We start from the raw sequence: 12,497 nt of genomic DNA, 5'->3' as shown, positions 1-12,497 counted from the left end.
GCAGGTTTATTTTAAATACATCATTGGATTGGAAACAATGTAAATATCTGTTACTAGCATGGTGGTTGATTAAATTATGGTTCATCCATAGATGGAATACTGTGCAGGTGGATTCTTTTAAAAAATATCTTGAAATATGTAAATTTTTTTAAAAAAGATGAAAGATGGCTTGTAGAGTATGAGGTATTTTCTTGTATATGTATTAACATATCTCTTGAAGCATCCAAAGATGGATGGGAGCAAGGGCTGTGAAAGAATATCACTTTCTCCTTTATTACCTAGTCCGAAAATTAAGTTACAAAGAACAGCTGATGAAGGAAAAATCCGTCATTTGTATATATAAGTATATATTTTAAAATCTCTACCTTGGCACAGTGAATGCTACAATGTTTCTTATATTTTCTGAATATCCTCCAGAAAATAAGATATTTCTCTTACATAAAGATGAAAGTTTATGACAGTTTATAACCCAAAATGAATAATAAAGCTCATTTTTTGGAGTCTTGTAGTATCTATAGAAGTTATCTATAGTTGTACATATCAAATCACCTACATTTAATTTTATATCCCCAAAATATATACTGATTCAATTTTTTAGCAATTTCTTACATGGCAAATTCAACTTGTTGAACAGTGTGGAGAGTTAGCAAGTTGTGGGCGAGGATTCTGAGTTGCCAAAATAGATACCATAAAACTTACAGGACTGTGACGATGGGCTCCTGCTCGGATTAAATGTACTAATTTTATGCATGGTGAACGCAATAGAAAATGTCTTTTAAAAAATGTTATTAGAATGTGATTATGGCCCTGTGGAGTGAAAGAAGCAAAAGTTTCACTTGAAGATGGTGAATGAAAGTTATGACTTCCCCCGCTTGTTTCCATTTCAGTCACACCGCACTTTATCAGATCCACTTTTAATTTTGCATCCTAGATTCATTTATTTTCATTACTTCAGGTTAGGCAGACTTCTTTAAAAAGAGTTTTCTATTATAGAGACATACAGGCCATCTTGTTTTAGACACCTCACCCTTCCAGCTTTCCCTTAGAGCATGGTTTGCTTCACTACACAGTTTATCTCAAGGTGGCCTCTTCCCTAGGGCAACTCTTCTGTCCATTTGTGAGTTAGCTGGAATATATTATCTCAGCTCCTGCTGTTTTGTTCTGGTTGTGAACTTTATTATGGATGCTCTTTGCTTATGAGTCTGGGACATATTTTTAGTGCCTTTGTAAAATATGGAATAAACAGCAATAGATCAAATTTGTTTGAACGGACTTTACAACCTCGGCACCAGATTTCTGGCAGACAATTCATAGTCTGCTAAAGCATTTGGCCAGCAGATGAGTTAAACAGTTCCATTCAAAGGAAGTTCTTGTTGCTCATACATCTTTCCATGTTGGAGGTTGCTGCAATCTTTTGAAACCTTGGAATTCAACAGTTAAAGTCTATTGGGTCTGTGAAAGTGGTGGGTCCCTTTTCCTTTGACATTAAAATTACATCCAAGGTATATATTTCATAACTTTTGAAGGGATTAAGTGCGCTCCCCAAGTCATAAATTTTGGAAAATGGTCCTATACACTTTGTATTAATATTTGTAAAGATGGGGAACTGCTTCTCTAAGTCAAATCCATTCATTCTGCCTTCTGTTAATGGTACTTTGTATTTGGTATGGTTGGAATGTTGTACCGTCCCCCCCATTCATATGTTGAAATCATAATCGCCAAAGGTGATAAGTAGTACAAAGTGGGACCTTTGGGAAGTGCTTACTTAAGTCATGGGTGAAGTCCTCGCAAATCAGGTTAGTGCTCCAAAGAGACTGCAGTCCTTCCATCCGCCTCTGGAGGACACAGCCGGAAGGCACTTGCTATGAACCAGGAGGAGGCTCTCATCCGACCATGCTGGTGTCAGGACCTTGGACTTCCACCCCTCCAGGACTGTGAGAAACACATTTCTGTTTTTTATAAGCTATGTGGTCTGTGGTATTTTGTTACAGCAGTCCAAATGGATCAAGACAAGATCGGTACAAAATCTGCCTCCTTTCCATTAATTCCCCCCCCCGCCCCAGCTAGTTATCTCCTGTAAAATAATTTAGAGGAAATCTATTTTTTTGTCTTCAAGTATGAGGAGATGGGGAGGTGGTGAGTCTTTTTTTTTTTCAGGTAGAAAAACTCCCCATGCCTCAACTATTCAGTATGTGAAATGATTGCCAGACCTCTAACCATGGTTCAGGTTTGTCAAAATTCGCCTTAGTGTAGCACACCAAATGTCTCAATTTTCCATGCATGGTCTGCACAGATTACAGTGAGGACCCTAACGTTAAGGTGACTTTTTTATTTGTTTTGGTCAGCTGTCTCATGTATCCACTTAGTTTTGAGCTTGTATTTGAGTAAGACTCTTAGCACACTTTTTCCCCTTTCAGTTTTTTAAGATATGCTTTATGCTCCACTTAGCATGATTCATTCTCGGTGTTTGAGTTTTATTTTCCCCTACTAAATTCCAGGAACAGTTTGTTGGAATTTACTGTATAGTTTTTGGCTGTAATCCAGTCCTCACATTGTGTCTCCATGATGCGGAGGACTAGGTCCCCTTTAATTTTCTTCTCATTGTCTATCAGTTTAGGTTGTGTCCCTAACATTTAGGTCATGGGTAGTATATTGTGAGGGAGGATGGGGTGTTAAAGAGAGTTATTGGAAGAGGCTTGTGAATACAGGTTTTTGTTTTTTTTTTTGCACAAATTGAATGGTTCGTATGTGTGTATTACATGTTTTTCTAAAGTATGTGGGTACTGTTGAGATATTAAAAATTACACCTCATCCTAGAAAAAATTGACTCTCTTATTCTAAAATTTCAGTCTTAGCCTAACAATTGTCCAAGTTTTATTGACTGCAAATAAACTATTTTGGTTGTTTTCTGCGATATAATCTAATCATCTATTTGTACGTTATTCTACCTTTAAGCTTTCATAGCACTGTGAAAGCAACCAGCTGTTAGGAATTCTTGAGCATAATATTAATAGCTGATAAGACTATATCTTCTATTTTGAGATTTGGATCTCTGGTATAATTCAATTTAACAAGCATAATTAAGCTTGGGACTTTTTGAAAGTTTTCTTTCTTTTCTTTGCCTTCCTCTCCTCCTGTTAAACCGTAATGACTCTGTTTACTATACGTTTACTATGCAGACCAGTTTCAGTTGTTCTGTTTACCTCTGCCCAGTGATGGACCTGTGATTTGGGAGAGGTTTTGCATCTGTTTTGGGATTCACTCTTGGGTCCAACTTAAATGTACACAACGTATGCAAAGTTGCACTAAGATAACCAGTTTAATTGCACCTTCCCCCACCCCAACAAACAAAGCCGAACTCAATAGAAAATTCCATTACAGGCTAAAGCAATTTACATCCTGGTTAGAAAATGTAAAGCTTCAGACAAACAAAGACTTGAAGCAATAGTTTCTAGCACACTCTGCCCAGCTGACCCTTCTCTAATAAATCTTCCTTCTGTATTTCTACCTGACTCGCAAATGCTTTCACAACCCGTGAGCAAGCAGCCACAATAGCCCTTTTGACTCTGTCTTGAAATTTGTCTTCTATTCAATATAGGTTGCCCAATAGACATATATATATATATATATATATATATATATCTATATATATATATATATATATATATATAAAAAAACAGAAAACATGGGCACCCAAAACGATAGTCAGAAAACCTTAAAAAAAAGCCTCTTAATTTTAGCATGTGTACAACATTTTTTAATTTCAAAAAAGGTTTTAAAATGTGTATTATGATTTGAAGTATTTATGAGGGACAGAGTTGGTCTTAGTTCACTTTGATCTACTAGGTGCCTAAGGCCTCTGAAGGTCTTAATCTGGTCCTGCTTCACTTGATACCTGGTGTTGGTTGACATTCTGGTTCTGGAGGAGTTAGTCCTTAGCTTACTGCCCTTCTACCATTTGTCCCCTGGACCACTTCTCTTTCTGTCTTCTGTGTATAACTGGCAATACTCACCCTCTCTCGTCTTACTGTGCATACTGCTAGGGTGACTAACTCATCCTGGATTGCCCAGGATTTTCCAAATTTTAAAACTAAAAGCTCTAGGGCGGCCTGATGGCTCAGTTGGTTAGAGCTCTAGCTCTGAGCAGCGGGGTTGCCGGTTCAATTCCCAACATGGGCCAGTGAGCTGCACCCTCCACAACTAGGTTGAAGACAATGAGCTGTCACTGAGCTGCTGGAGGGGCGGCCTGATGGCTCAGCTGGTTGGAGTGCAAGCTGTCAACAACAAGGTTGTGGGTTCACTTCCCGCATGGGATGGTGGGCTGCAACTAAAGATTGAAAATGGCGACTGGACTTGGAGCTGAGCTGCTCTCTCCACAACTAAATTGAAGGACAATGACATGGAGCTGATGGGCCCTGAAGAAACACACTGTTCCCCAATATTCCCCAATAAAATTTATAAAACAATCAAAAAACCTAAAAGCCCCATGTGTAGCAATCTCAGTCCTGGACAGATTAGGATGGTTGGTCACCCTACGTTACCCATCCCCCACTACAGCTCAGAACATCTAATTTGCTTTATGTCTATGAGTTCTCCACAGTGGACTGTGGATGCTCAGGCATCCATTTGAATGCTAACTCGTGTGAAGATTTCCCGATGTAACATTAGTGGTTGAAAGTTACTATTTTTTTTCCTAAGCATTTCCTCCCCCTGCTTTTCTACAAAAATGCTAAAGCATCCTCTGATATCTTTTTGACACTTCATTTTTAGGTTTTTTCCTTGTTGAAATTGTGGTGTGAATTGCTCTTGAGGATTTGCTGTCTTGAATTTCTTTCAACAATTCCACACAATAAAATTTGTAGACTCCATGGCTTCAGTTTGTCATAGTGCTTGGATGATTTAGTACTTAAAAAAGTAACACAATTGTGCAGTAAGACCTAGGAAAACCGTGTTTTTAGTAGTTGGGAATCCTGAGTTGCAGTCCTAGGTTGGTTACCACCCAGTGGCAGGATCCTGGACAAGTCTTATTTTCCTTTAGGTCTTGGACTGCTCCTCTGTGAAAGAAGTGGGCTCTGTTAGACTGTCCATGAGGCCACAATTTATGTTAAGATGACCCTCAGTCAGTGGAGGAACAGAGTATGATTGCCTTATGTACCAAATTCTTCTTTTCTGGAATCTATTTGGAGTCTTTTCTATATCTCTTTAGCCTGGCCTCAGAGCCCAAAACCCAATATCCAGCCTTATATGAGACCATAACCAATTAGTCCCGTTGTGCCTCTTTCAGATGAAAACCTGCTGCATGTAGCTAGAAGCATAATGGGAAGGGTATTCTGAAGACCGTCCCCAGGTTCAGCCATTTACTAGAGGACTCAGGGGACTCAGCATATTGTCACATTCATGGCTATGATTTACTGCAATGAAAGGATGCCAAGAAAATTCAAAGGGAAAAGGCACATGACATGGTCAAGTCCAGGGCCACCAGACTCAGCTTCTGACAGTCCTTTCCCAATAGCGTCACAGGATTTGCTTAATTCCCCCAGTAACTAGTGACAAGAGATGTGAAGTGTTATTTATCAGGCACATTTATTAGAGACTCAGTGCCCAAGGTTTTTATTGAGGACTGGTCAAATAGGCAGCCCCTGTACCAAAATGCCAGACTCCTAGAAGGAAGGCATGTGTTCGTCATAAATACATTGCTTGCACAATTTAGGCATGGTGAACCATTCTTATCAGGGAATGGTGAGAGCCCTTCGCACATCCAGCTTTGTAGTTGCCAGCCAAGGACCAATCCTGCAAGCAGGCCTTTCTAAGGATTGAAGTCTCAGACTTACTCAAATATCTCTTTTCTGCACGTATATTATGAGTAAAACTCAGTTTGCTTCTAGCCTGTTGATTTCTCACCAAGTAAAGTCATGTGAAACACTAGAAAGAAATAGCTGTTGGGGAATAACTGACGTTCTTCTGCAGGCTTTGCCAGTAACTTGTTGAGTGACTTTGCTTAAGTTGCTTAACTTATAGAAACCTGACCATCATCTATGAATTAGAGATACTAAAGCTAACTACATTGGGATTTTATTGAGAACAAATCATTTTATACACACACATATATGAAACATAACATCACTTGTCCCTGAATCCACTCATTCAGCAAATGTTTATCAAGAACTTCCTATATGATAAACACTGGGGGTATAGTGTTAAGCAAAAGATGTCCTGTCTTTCCGGAATTTATAGTTCTGTTGGGGAGAGAGATTTTAATCTCAAATAATAACCATGCAAATTCATATACAATTATGGTTTGTGGTAAGTGCACTGAAAGAGGTAGAGGGTGCAATGAAAATGTGTAATGAGTACTGACCTACACTTGGTAGGTCAGGGAAGTCTCCCTGAGGAAATGGCATGTATGTGAGAATCTCAAATTAGAATAGGCAGTAACTACTTCCAGAGGTCAAGAGGGACATTAGGTAGTGGTCTTGTGGAGTCTCTTTTCTTCCGGTGGGAGAGAACAGGCGTTGTTGGAAAAACAAGAAAAGGCCAGTGTGGTTGGAGCAGACAGCAAAGGGGAGAGAGAGGTAGTGGATGGGGTTGGAAAGGATAGAGGGGATCAGGACGACATGAAGGTCTTAGAGCTCAGCTACCATCCTAATAGCAGTGGGGAGCCACTGAAGGGGGGTTAGCGGTGCGTGGTAAGATCTGCTATCTAAGTGTTTTGAAAAGCCTGCTCTGGCTGCTTTGTAAAGTGGATTTAGGAGGCTACCGCAGACGCCTGGGCTAATGATCGTAATTTGAGTTAGTGCTACGTATATAGCTTGCTTGGAGCTGGGAAGAAATGTAAAGATTTGAGAAGGTGTATCTAAGGTTACTTGCTAAATTACTTAAATGAACAGTTTCAAGTTGAACTGTTTTACATAGCTGTTTTCCCCCCCATTAGTGGTATCATAAAATATTGAGAGTTGGAAGAGCTAACGTGTTTCCCCGAAAATAAGATCTAGCCAGACAATCAGCTCTCATGCGTCTTTTGGAGCAAAAATTAATGTAAGACCCAGTCTTATTTTACTGTAATATAAGACCGGGTCTTATATAAGACCCGGTAATATAATATGATATAATATACTATAACATAATATAATACTTATATTAATTTTTGCTCCAAAATATGCATTAGAGCTAATTGTCCGGCTAGGTCTTATTTTTGGGGAAACACGGTACTATATTCTTGAGTGTTTAATGTTTAATTCTGGTAGAGAAAGAGATGGAGTTATAAAATGCTGAAATTTGCACAACTACCGTGTTTCCCCCAAAATAAGACCTAGCGGGACAATCAGCTCTAATGCGTCTTTGGGAGCAAAACTTAATATAAGACCTGATCTTATTTTACTATAAGCCGGGTATAATATAATAATATAATATAATATATACCGGGTCTTATATTAATTTTTGCTCCAAAAGACACATTACAGCTAATTGTCCGGCCAAGTCTTATTTTTGGGGAAACACGGTACAACCTACATTATCCATGCATCTGTTGAGTAGAAATAATAAGAAAGATACTATCTAATACATATGTAGACTTTAGTGTATTAGCCACTTTATAAACCTATTAGGTGCCATTATTGTACACATATTAACGATGAGAAACAGAGGAGACACAAAGGTTAAGTCACTGACCAATTTCTAACAAATCATAAGTGGTAGAGATGGGAACCCAAGTAGTTTGTCTTCAGATTTATACAGCCAACTACAGTGGCAAACTATGATGCTAGGACAAATCTGGCTCATGGCTGTCTTTGTACAAACAGCTAGAAAACTAGCTTTTACGGTTTTAAAGGGTTTAAAGAAGAAAGAACAAAAAGGGAGAATCGTGACAGAGATTATATGTGGCCCACAAAGCCTGAAATATTTACAATTAGTCCTTTTACAGTAACAGTTTGCTGGCCCCTGCGCTCTGCTAAACATGCTAATAAAACATGTTCCTTCAGTAAAAGTTGAGAGCTACTGATCTTTCCAGATAAAGGACGTGTCTGGTCATAAAGTGAGATAGTTGCCGAGTGAGAACAATGTACTCTGAGTTCCCATGGTAGAGTTATTTTTCTTGATATTTGTATATTTATAATTGAGGACGGGTTTGATTCTGTAGAGAAAATTTCTTGGGAAGATAGGAGATTTATCCCTCAGTGGGATCAAATGCAGCTGGGCTAGTGCTGAGTTACTTAATGCAATGCATATCATTTAGACAATGAATTTCAGATGGTTTTTACGTGCTGCTTTAGTGTTTGGAGACAGGATATGTTAGCAAAAACACTTTCTGTTTTAAACTCATGGTTTGTTTTTGAAAAATAGGTCAGCACTAAATGTTGATAAATTTTGCTTTTATATAAATAACTATTTGGAGAAAAAAATGAGTCTTTTACAATGCGTTCCCCACCACTCTCCCCCAACTGTAAAGTGCATTCATAAGGGAGACACAGCATGTTTTGACCTTTCTAAATAAATTGACTTAATTTTTGGAGAAATTCTGATATTCATCTGAATTTTTGTAGCAAGCTAAATTTCTAGCCACTTCAGTAGTTATTAAATCTTACTATATTGATAGGCATTTTGGGGGGTTTTATAAAGATGATTTCAGCTTTCTTGTTTTTTTCGATGATGTGATTTTCATCAATAAATGGTGGTTCTAATGTATCACACTGATATATTACGTTTCTTGCTCATGCAGTGTGTTAACCTATTTTCTAATAGAGTCAGACAGTGGTGTAGTAGGTTATGTGTAGCCATGCTGAGCCCGCTTTTGCCTTTGACACCAGTACAGACTGGTTTTGGTAGTGTTTGTTGGGTGCCTGTGATTCAAGCCCATTTTCCCTATGGTGGATGGATTGGATAAGGTACTAATTATAGTTGTTTAAATTATCATTTTGTTTGGTTAGAAGATTTCTGCTTTCTATTTCATCTTTCCTTTTACATAGATGATTTAGACTGTTAAAAAAAAGTTTTACATTGAATATCTTCCTGTCATTTTACTGATTGGAAGACTAAGGACTGTGCATAAAGTTGAACTCTCTTTTTTTTAGTTGTAGGAATTTTCAAACATATACAAAAGGAATCCAGTTTTAACAGTCATCCCATGTGGCCAGTCTTGTTTAATCGTTATCCCCCTTCTCCGTTGCCTTTCATCTAACCCCAAATAACAGAAACAAATCACAAACATGATCTCCTTTCATTGGGTAAATGCTTCAGTATCTGTCTCTAAATTATGATCTTTAAAAAAAAAAAAAAATCAATGTTATTAGCATGCTAGAAAATTAATAATAATTTCTTAATATCAGCAAATATCCAATTAGATTTCAGATTTCCCTAATTTTCTCATAAATACGTTTTTGCAGTTAGTTTTTCAAATCAGGACTCAACTGAAGTCCATGATTTACCTTTGGTTGAATTGTCTCTTAATTCTGTTATATATACCATAACAGTTTCCCTTCCCTTTTTTCACATTTGCCATTGATTTAATAGTTCAATCAGCTTTTCTTTTTATTTTGAATAATTTCGTAGTGCAAATTTTAGTGAAACCTTTATCAAATTTAGGTTAAATTTTTTGACAAGAGCACTTCATAAACGGTGAACAAGTCGAACAAGTTGGATTCCTGAATTAGTTGGTGAGAGCTTGTGAGGGTTACATGCCAGCACTTTCTTCTACTTTCTCCAAATAAGTAAGATTTATTTGTCATCACAGTAATGATACTGATTAGCAGGTGAGAGGAAATAGGTGTTTATATATAATGTTATTAAATATACCTTTATTTAACAATATTTCTTATTATTTTTGTAATTAGCAACGATATTGAAACAACAGGGATACTTACTTGGCATAAGTTTGCCAGATGCAGACTACATGTTATTAGTTTTGCCTTCTGAGTGTTGGATTAGGTAACATACCTGTCTACCCAAGGGTCTAGTCTACATTATGTTTCCTATTAAGGCTGAGGAAATCCTTGCTGTTCATTTTGTACTGGAAATGGTGGGTGTAACACTCTATCCAGTCAAAATCTAAACTTGTAGCTAATTCTTCTGATTTATATGGAAAATGTTAAGAAAGAAAGTTATCTTTAAAGAGTCATTTTATTACAGAGAAAAGAGACTTTAAAAAGCATGTTCCTCACTCTTATAAAATAAAATCTGGTATTCACTATTTCAAAATTTTTTGTGAATGGTAACATCAGATTTTCTTAATTGGTTAAGCACTGTTTGAAGCATTACAATTTTTTTTTTTAATAAAGGAGAATACTTAATTGAAAAAGTACTCTTAAAGTATATTTACTTAGGGCCTGACAACTTTATGAAAATGACTTATTTTTTCTTGAATATTTATTTCTCATAATGGTGAATATTATGTGAGAAATACCTCTTAACATATTTATCTTAATGGAAATGTTTTTTCCTTTTTTGGGTTGACTAATGAATGATTTTATTAATTTATGTGTATTGCATTTAAGTTTTTTTGTTAAATTATTCAAAATTTGATGATTACTTTGGGTCATGAAACTGTTTGTAATTGATTCCTATAATACATTAATACTATTTTCAATGATTGTCTATTGCTTAGGGGATACTTAAGACCTGAGTTTTTTCTTATTGATAACAGTCAAGTGAGAATCAAATGATATGGCCCAATGCCAACGCTTAGAATGTCAAAAAGATTTTAGTTTTGTTTTCTTAGCCCACTTGTCCTCCAATAACCTCAGGTTGTTTTTTTTTTTTTTTTTGTTGTTGTTGTTGTTTTTAATATTTTAGCACCTTTGGCATTTGCTGATGCAGTTGTTTCTTTTATGCATTTTGCAATATCTTTTCCTAATAAGCATTTTCTTTAATAGCTCCTACTGGTATTTTGAAATGACCCCTTAAATCTATCTACTTCTACTAAGGAGTGTTATGTTGGATTGAAAATAATACAATATAAACACAATAATACAATATAAAGTGGTGACTAAAAGCACTAGGGCTAATTTTGGTTCCTTTTATTCTTTAAAGAAAAAAAAACAAAACACTGAAGGTGATGTAAATGCTGCGTTTAGAGACTTTTCATGTACAAAAAATCATTGATAGGAAAAAGTTAAGATTCTGTTTCTAAATATTTACTCCCAATTCATTGTAATTTATTTTAAAAAATTAGCATTAGTCTGATGATTAGATGTATTCTTTTTGTGCATGTTAGTGTTTTGAGTAATATAATGTGCTTCCAGCCTCAGTGATGAGTGTAACAAATGATTTCTAGGTAACAATGAAGCTGGTTGATTAGATAATATCTAGGAGAGTCTGTTTTTACAGATGAAAACTTTGTGTATTTTATGGAAGTGTTCCTCTAAATGTTGAAATTCTCTGTCGAGGGCATGCTTATCCTAAAGTATTAATGTACTTTCTTACCATTATTTGATGGTTGATCGTTTGACAGTAGTGTAACCAATCTGAGTTGCCTGTGTTCTCAATGGCTCTTTGTTTCGCCGTATGTAGATTAACAGCCAGCGCACTCCCTTGGGTTTAATGAGGTCTCTGATCACTAGAGTGAGTTGTAAAGTGGGAGCATTTAACTTCTTGGTAAACCACCTCATGTTGTTTCTTTCTGTCTTTGCAGATAAATTATTAGTCATCACTGTAGCAACAAAAGAAAGTGATGGATTCCATCGATTTATGCAGTCAGCCAAATACTTCAATTATACTGTGAAGGTACGGTATGCCATTTAATTCATGGAGATATTTATTAAATTATGTGCCTAAAATACATTTTTTATAACAACCACCATAACAACAGCCTAATCTGTAATCCACAGAAGGAAGATGGAATTTGGTTACACAATTGCTATTAATTTATATATACTTAATTGTTTTAAAGATACATTTGGCCTTATTAATTCTGCCATGCAGACAATCATTTCTTAATGCGTGATAATGCTTTGTATTAACTTGTTTATAAAATAGCAGAAAAATGTTTATGTATTTTTACATTTATATTTCTTTTGGGGGGATCATGGATAAACAGAACATAACTAAGATTTGATAGTATTCTTTTTCACTTAGAAGAATTCTTTCCTGTAATGTGTTTGTCTGCCATAGTGTGTTTCTTTGTTTGCAGAGAATTGGAAATATGGCTGAAAAGGATGCCTTTTCTGTTTCATTATGGAGAGTTGCTTTTCCTGTTTTTTTGTTTATGTTAGAGGGATTTGGGAACATTAAAAAATATAAAAAGGTTTTAGAAGACTTTTCTCCAGGGGAATAGCTCATTGATAAATGATCAGAAGAAATGAGGAATTTGGTAGAACTAATAAACTGAGCTGTGAAAGGCATTTTTTAAAAAAATTATTTATTTTTTAATAGAAATGAGGGTCTGTTAGCCATATCTTTTCCACACATAAGAGGAGAATGGGGAGGAATTCCGGATAGGAAAACAAACAAATTTGCAGATTTACAAAAAAGAAAAATATAATAAGGAGAAAAGGGGCGGGGTTGCT

At 36.2% G+C, this 12,497-nt stretch overlaps 1 protein-coding gene across 2 annotated transcripts in view; it reads left to right on the top strand.

Annotated features, from left to right (window-relative positions):
- PLOD2 (procollagen-lysine,2-oxoglutarate 5-dioxygenase 2) overlaps positions 1-12,497 on the top strand; it is a 90,942-nt gene that overhangs the window by 28,029 nt on the left and 50,416 nt on the right. For both annotated transcript variants that reach the window (XM_033087358.1, XM_033087368.1), the window contains exon 2: positions 11,624-11,715. In XM_033087358.1, the coding sequence (XP_032943249.1) occupies positions 11,624-11,715 (92 nt within the window). The remainder of the gene's footprint in view (positions 1-11,623; positions 11,716-12,497) is intronic.

Source organism: Rhinolophus ferrumequinum, chromosome 2, assembly GCF_004115265.2.
Source record: "Rhinolophus ferrumequinum isolate MPI-CBG mRhiFer1 chromosome 2, mRhiFer1_v1.p, whole genome shotgun sequence".
Taxonomy (NCBI): domain Eukaryota; kingdom Metazoa; phylum Chordata; class Mammalia; order Chiroptera; family Rhinolophidae; genus Rhinolophus; species Rhinolophus ferrumequinum.
This window is presented reverse-complemented; position numbering and strand designations above follow the sequence as displayed.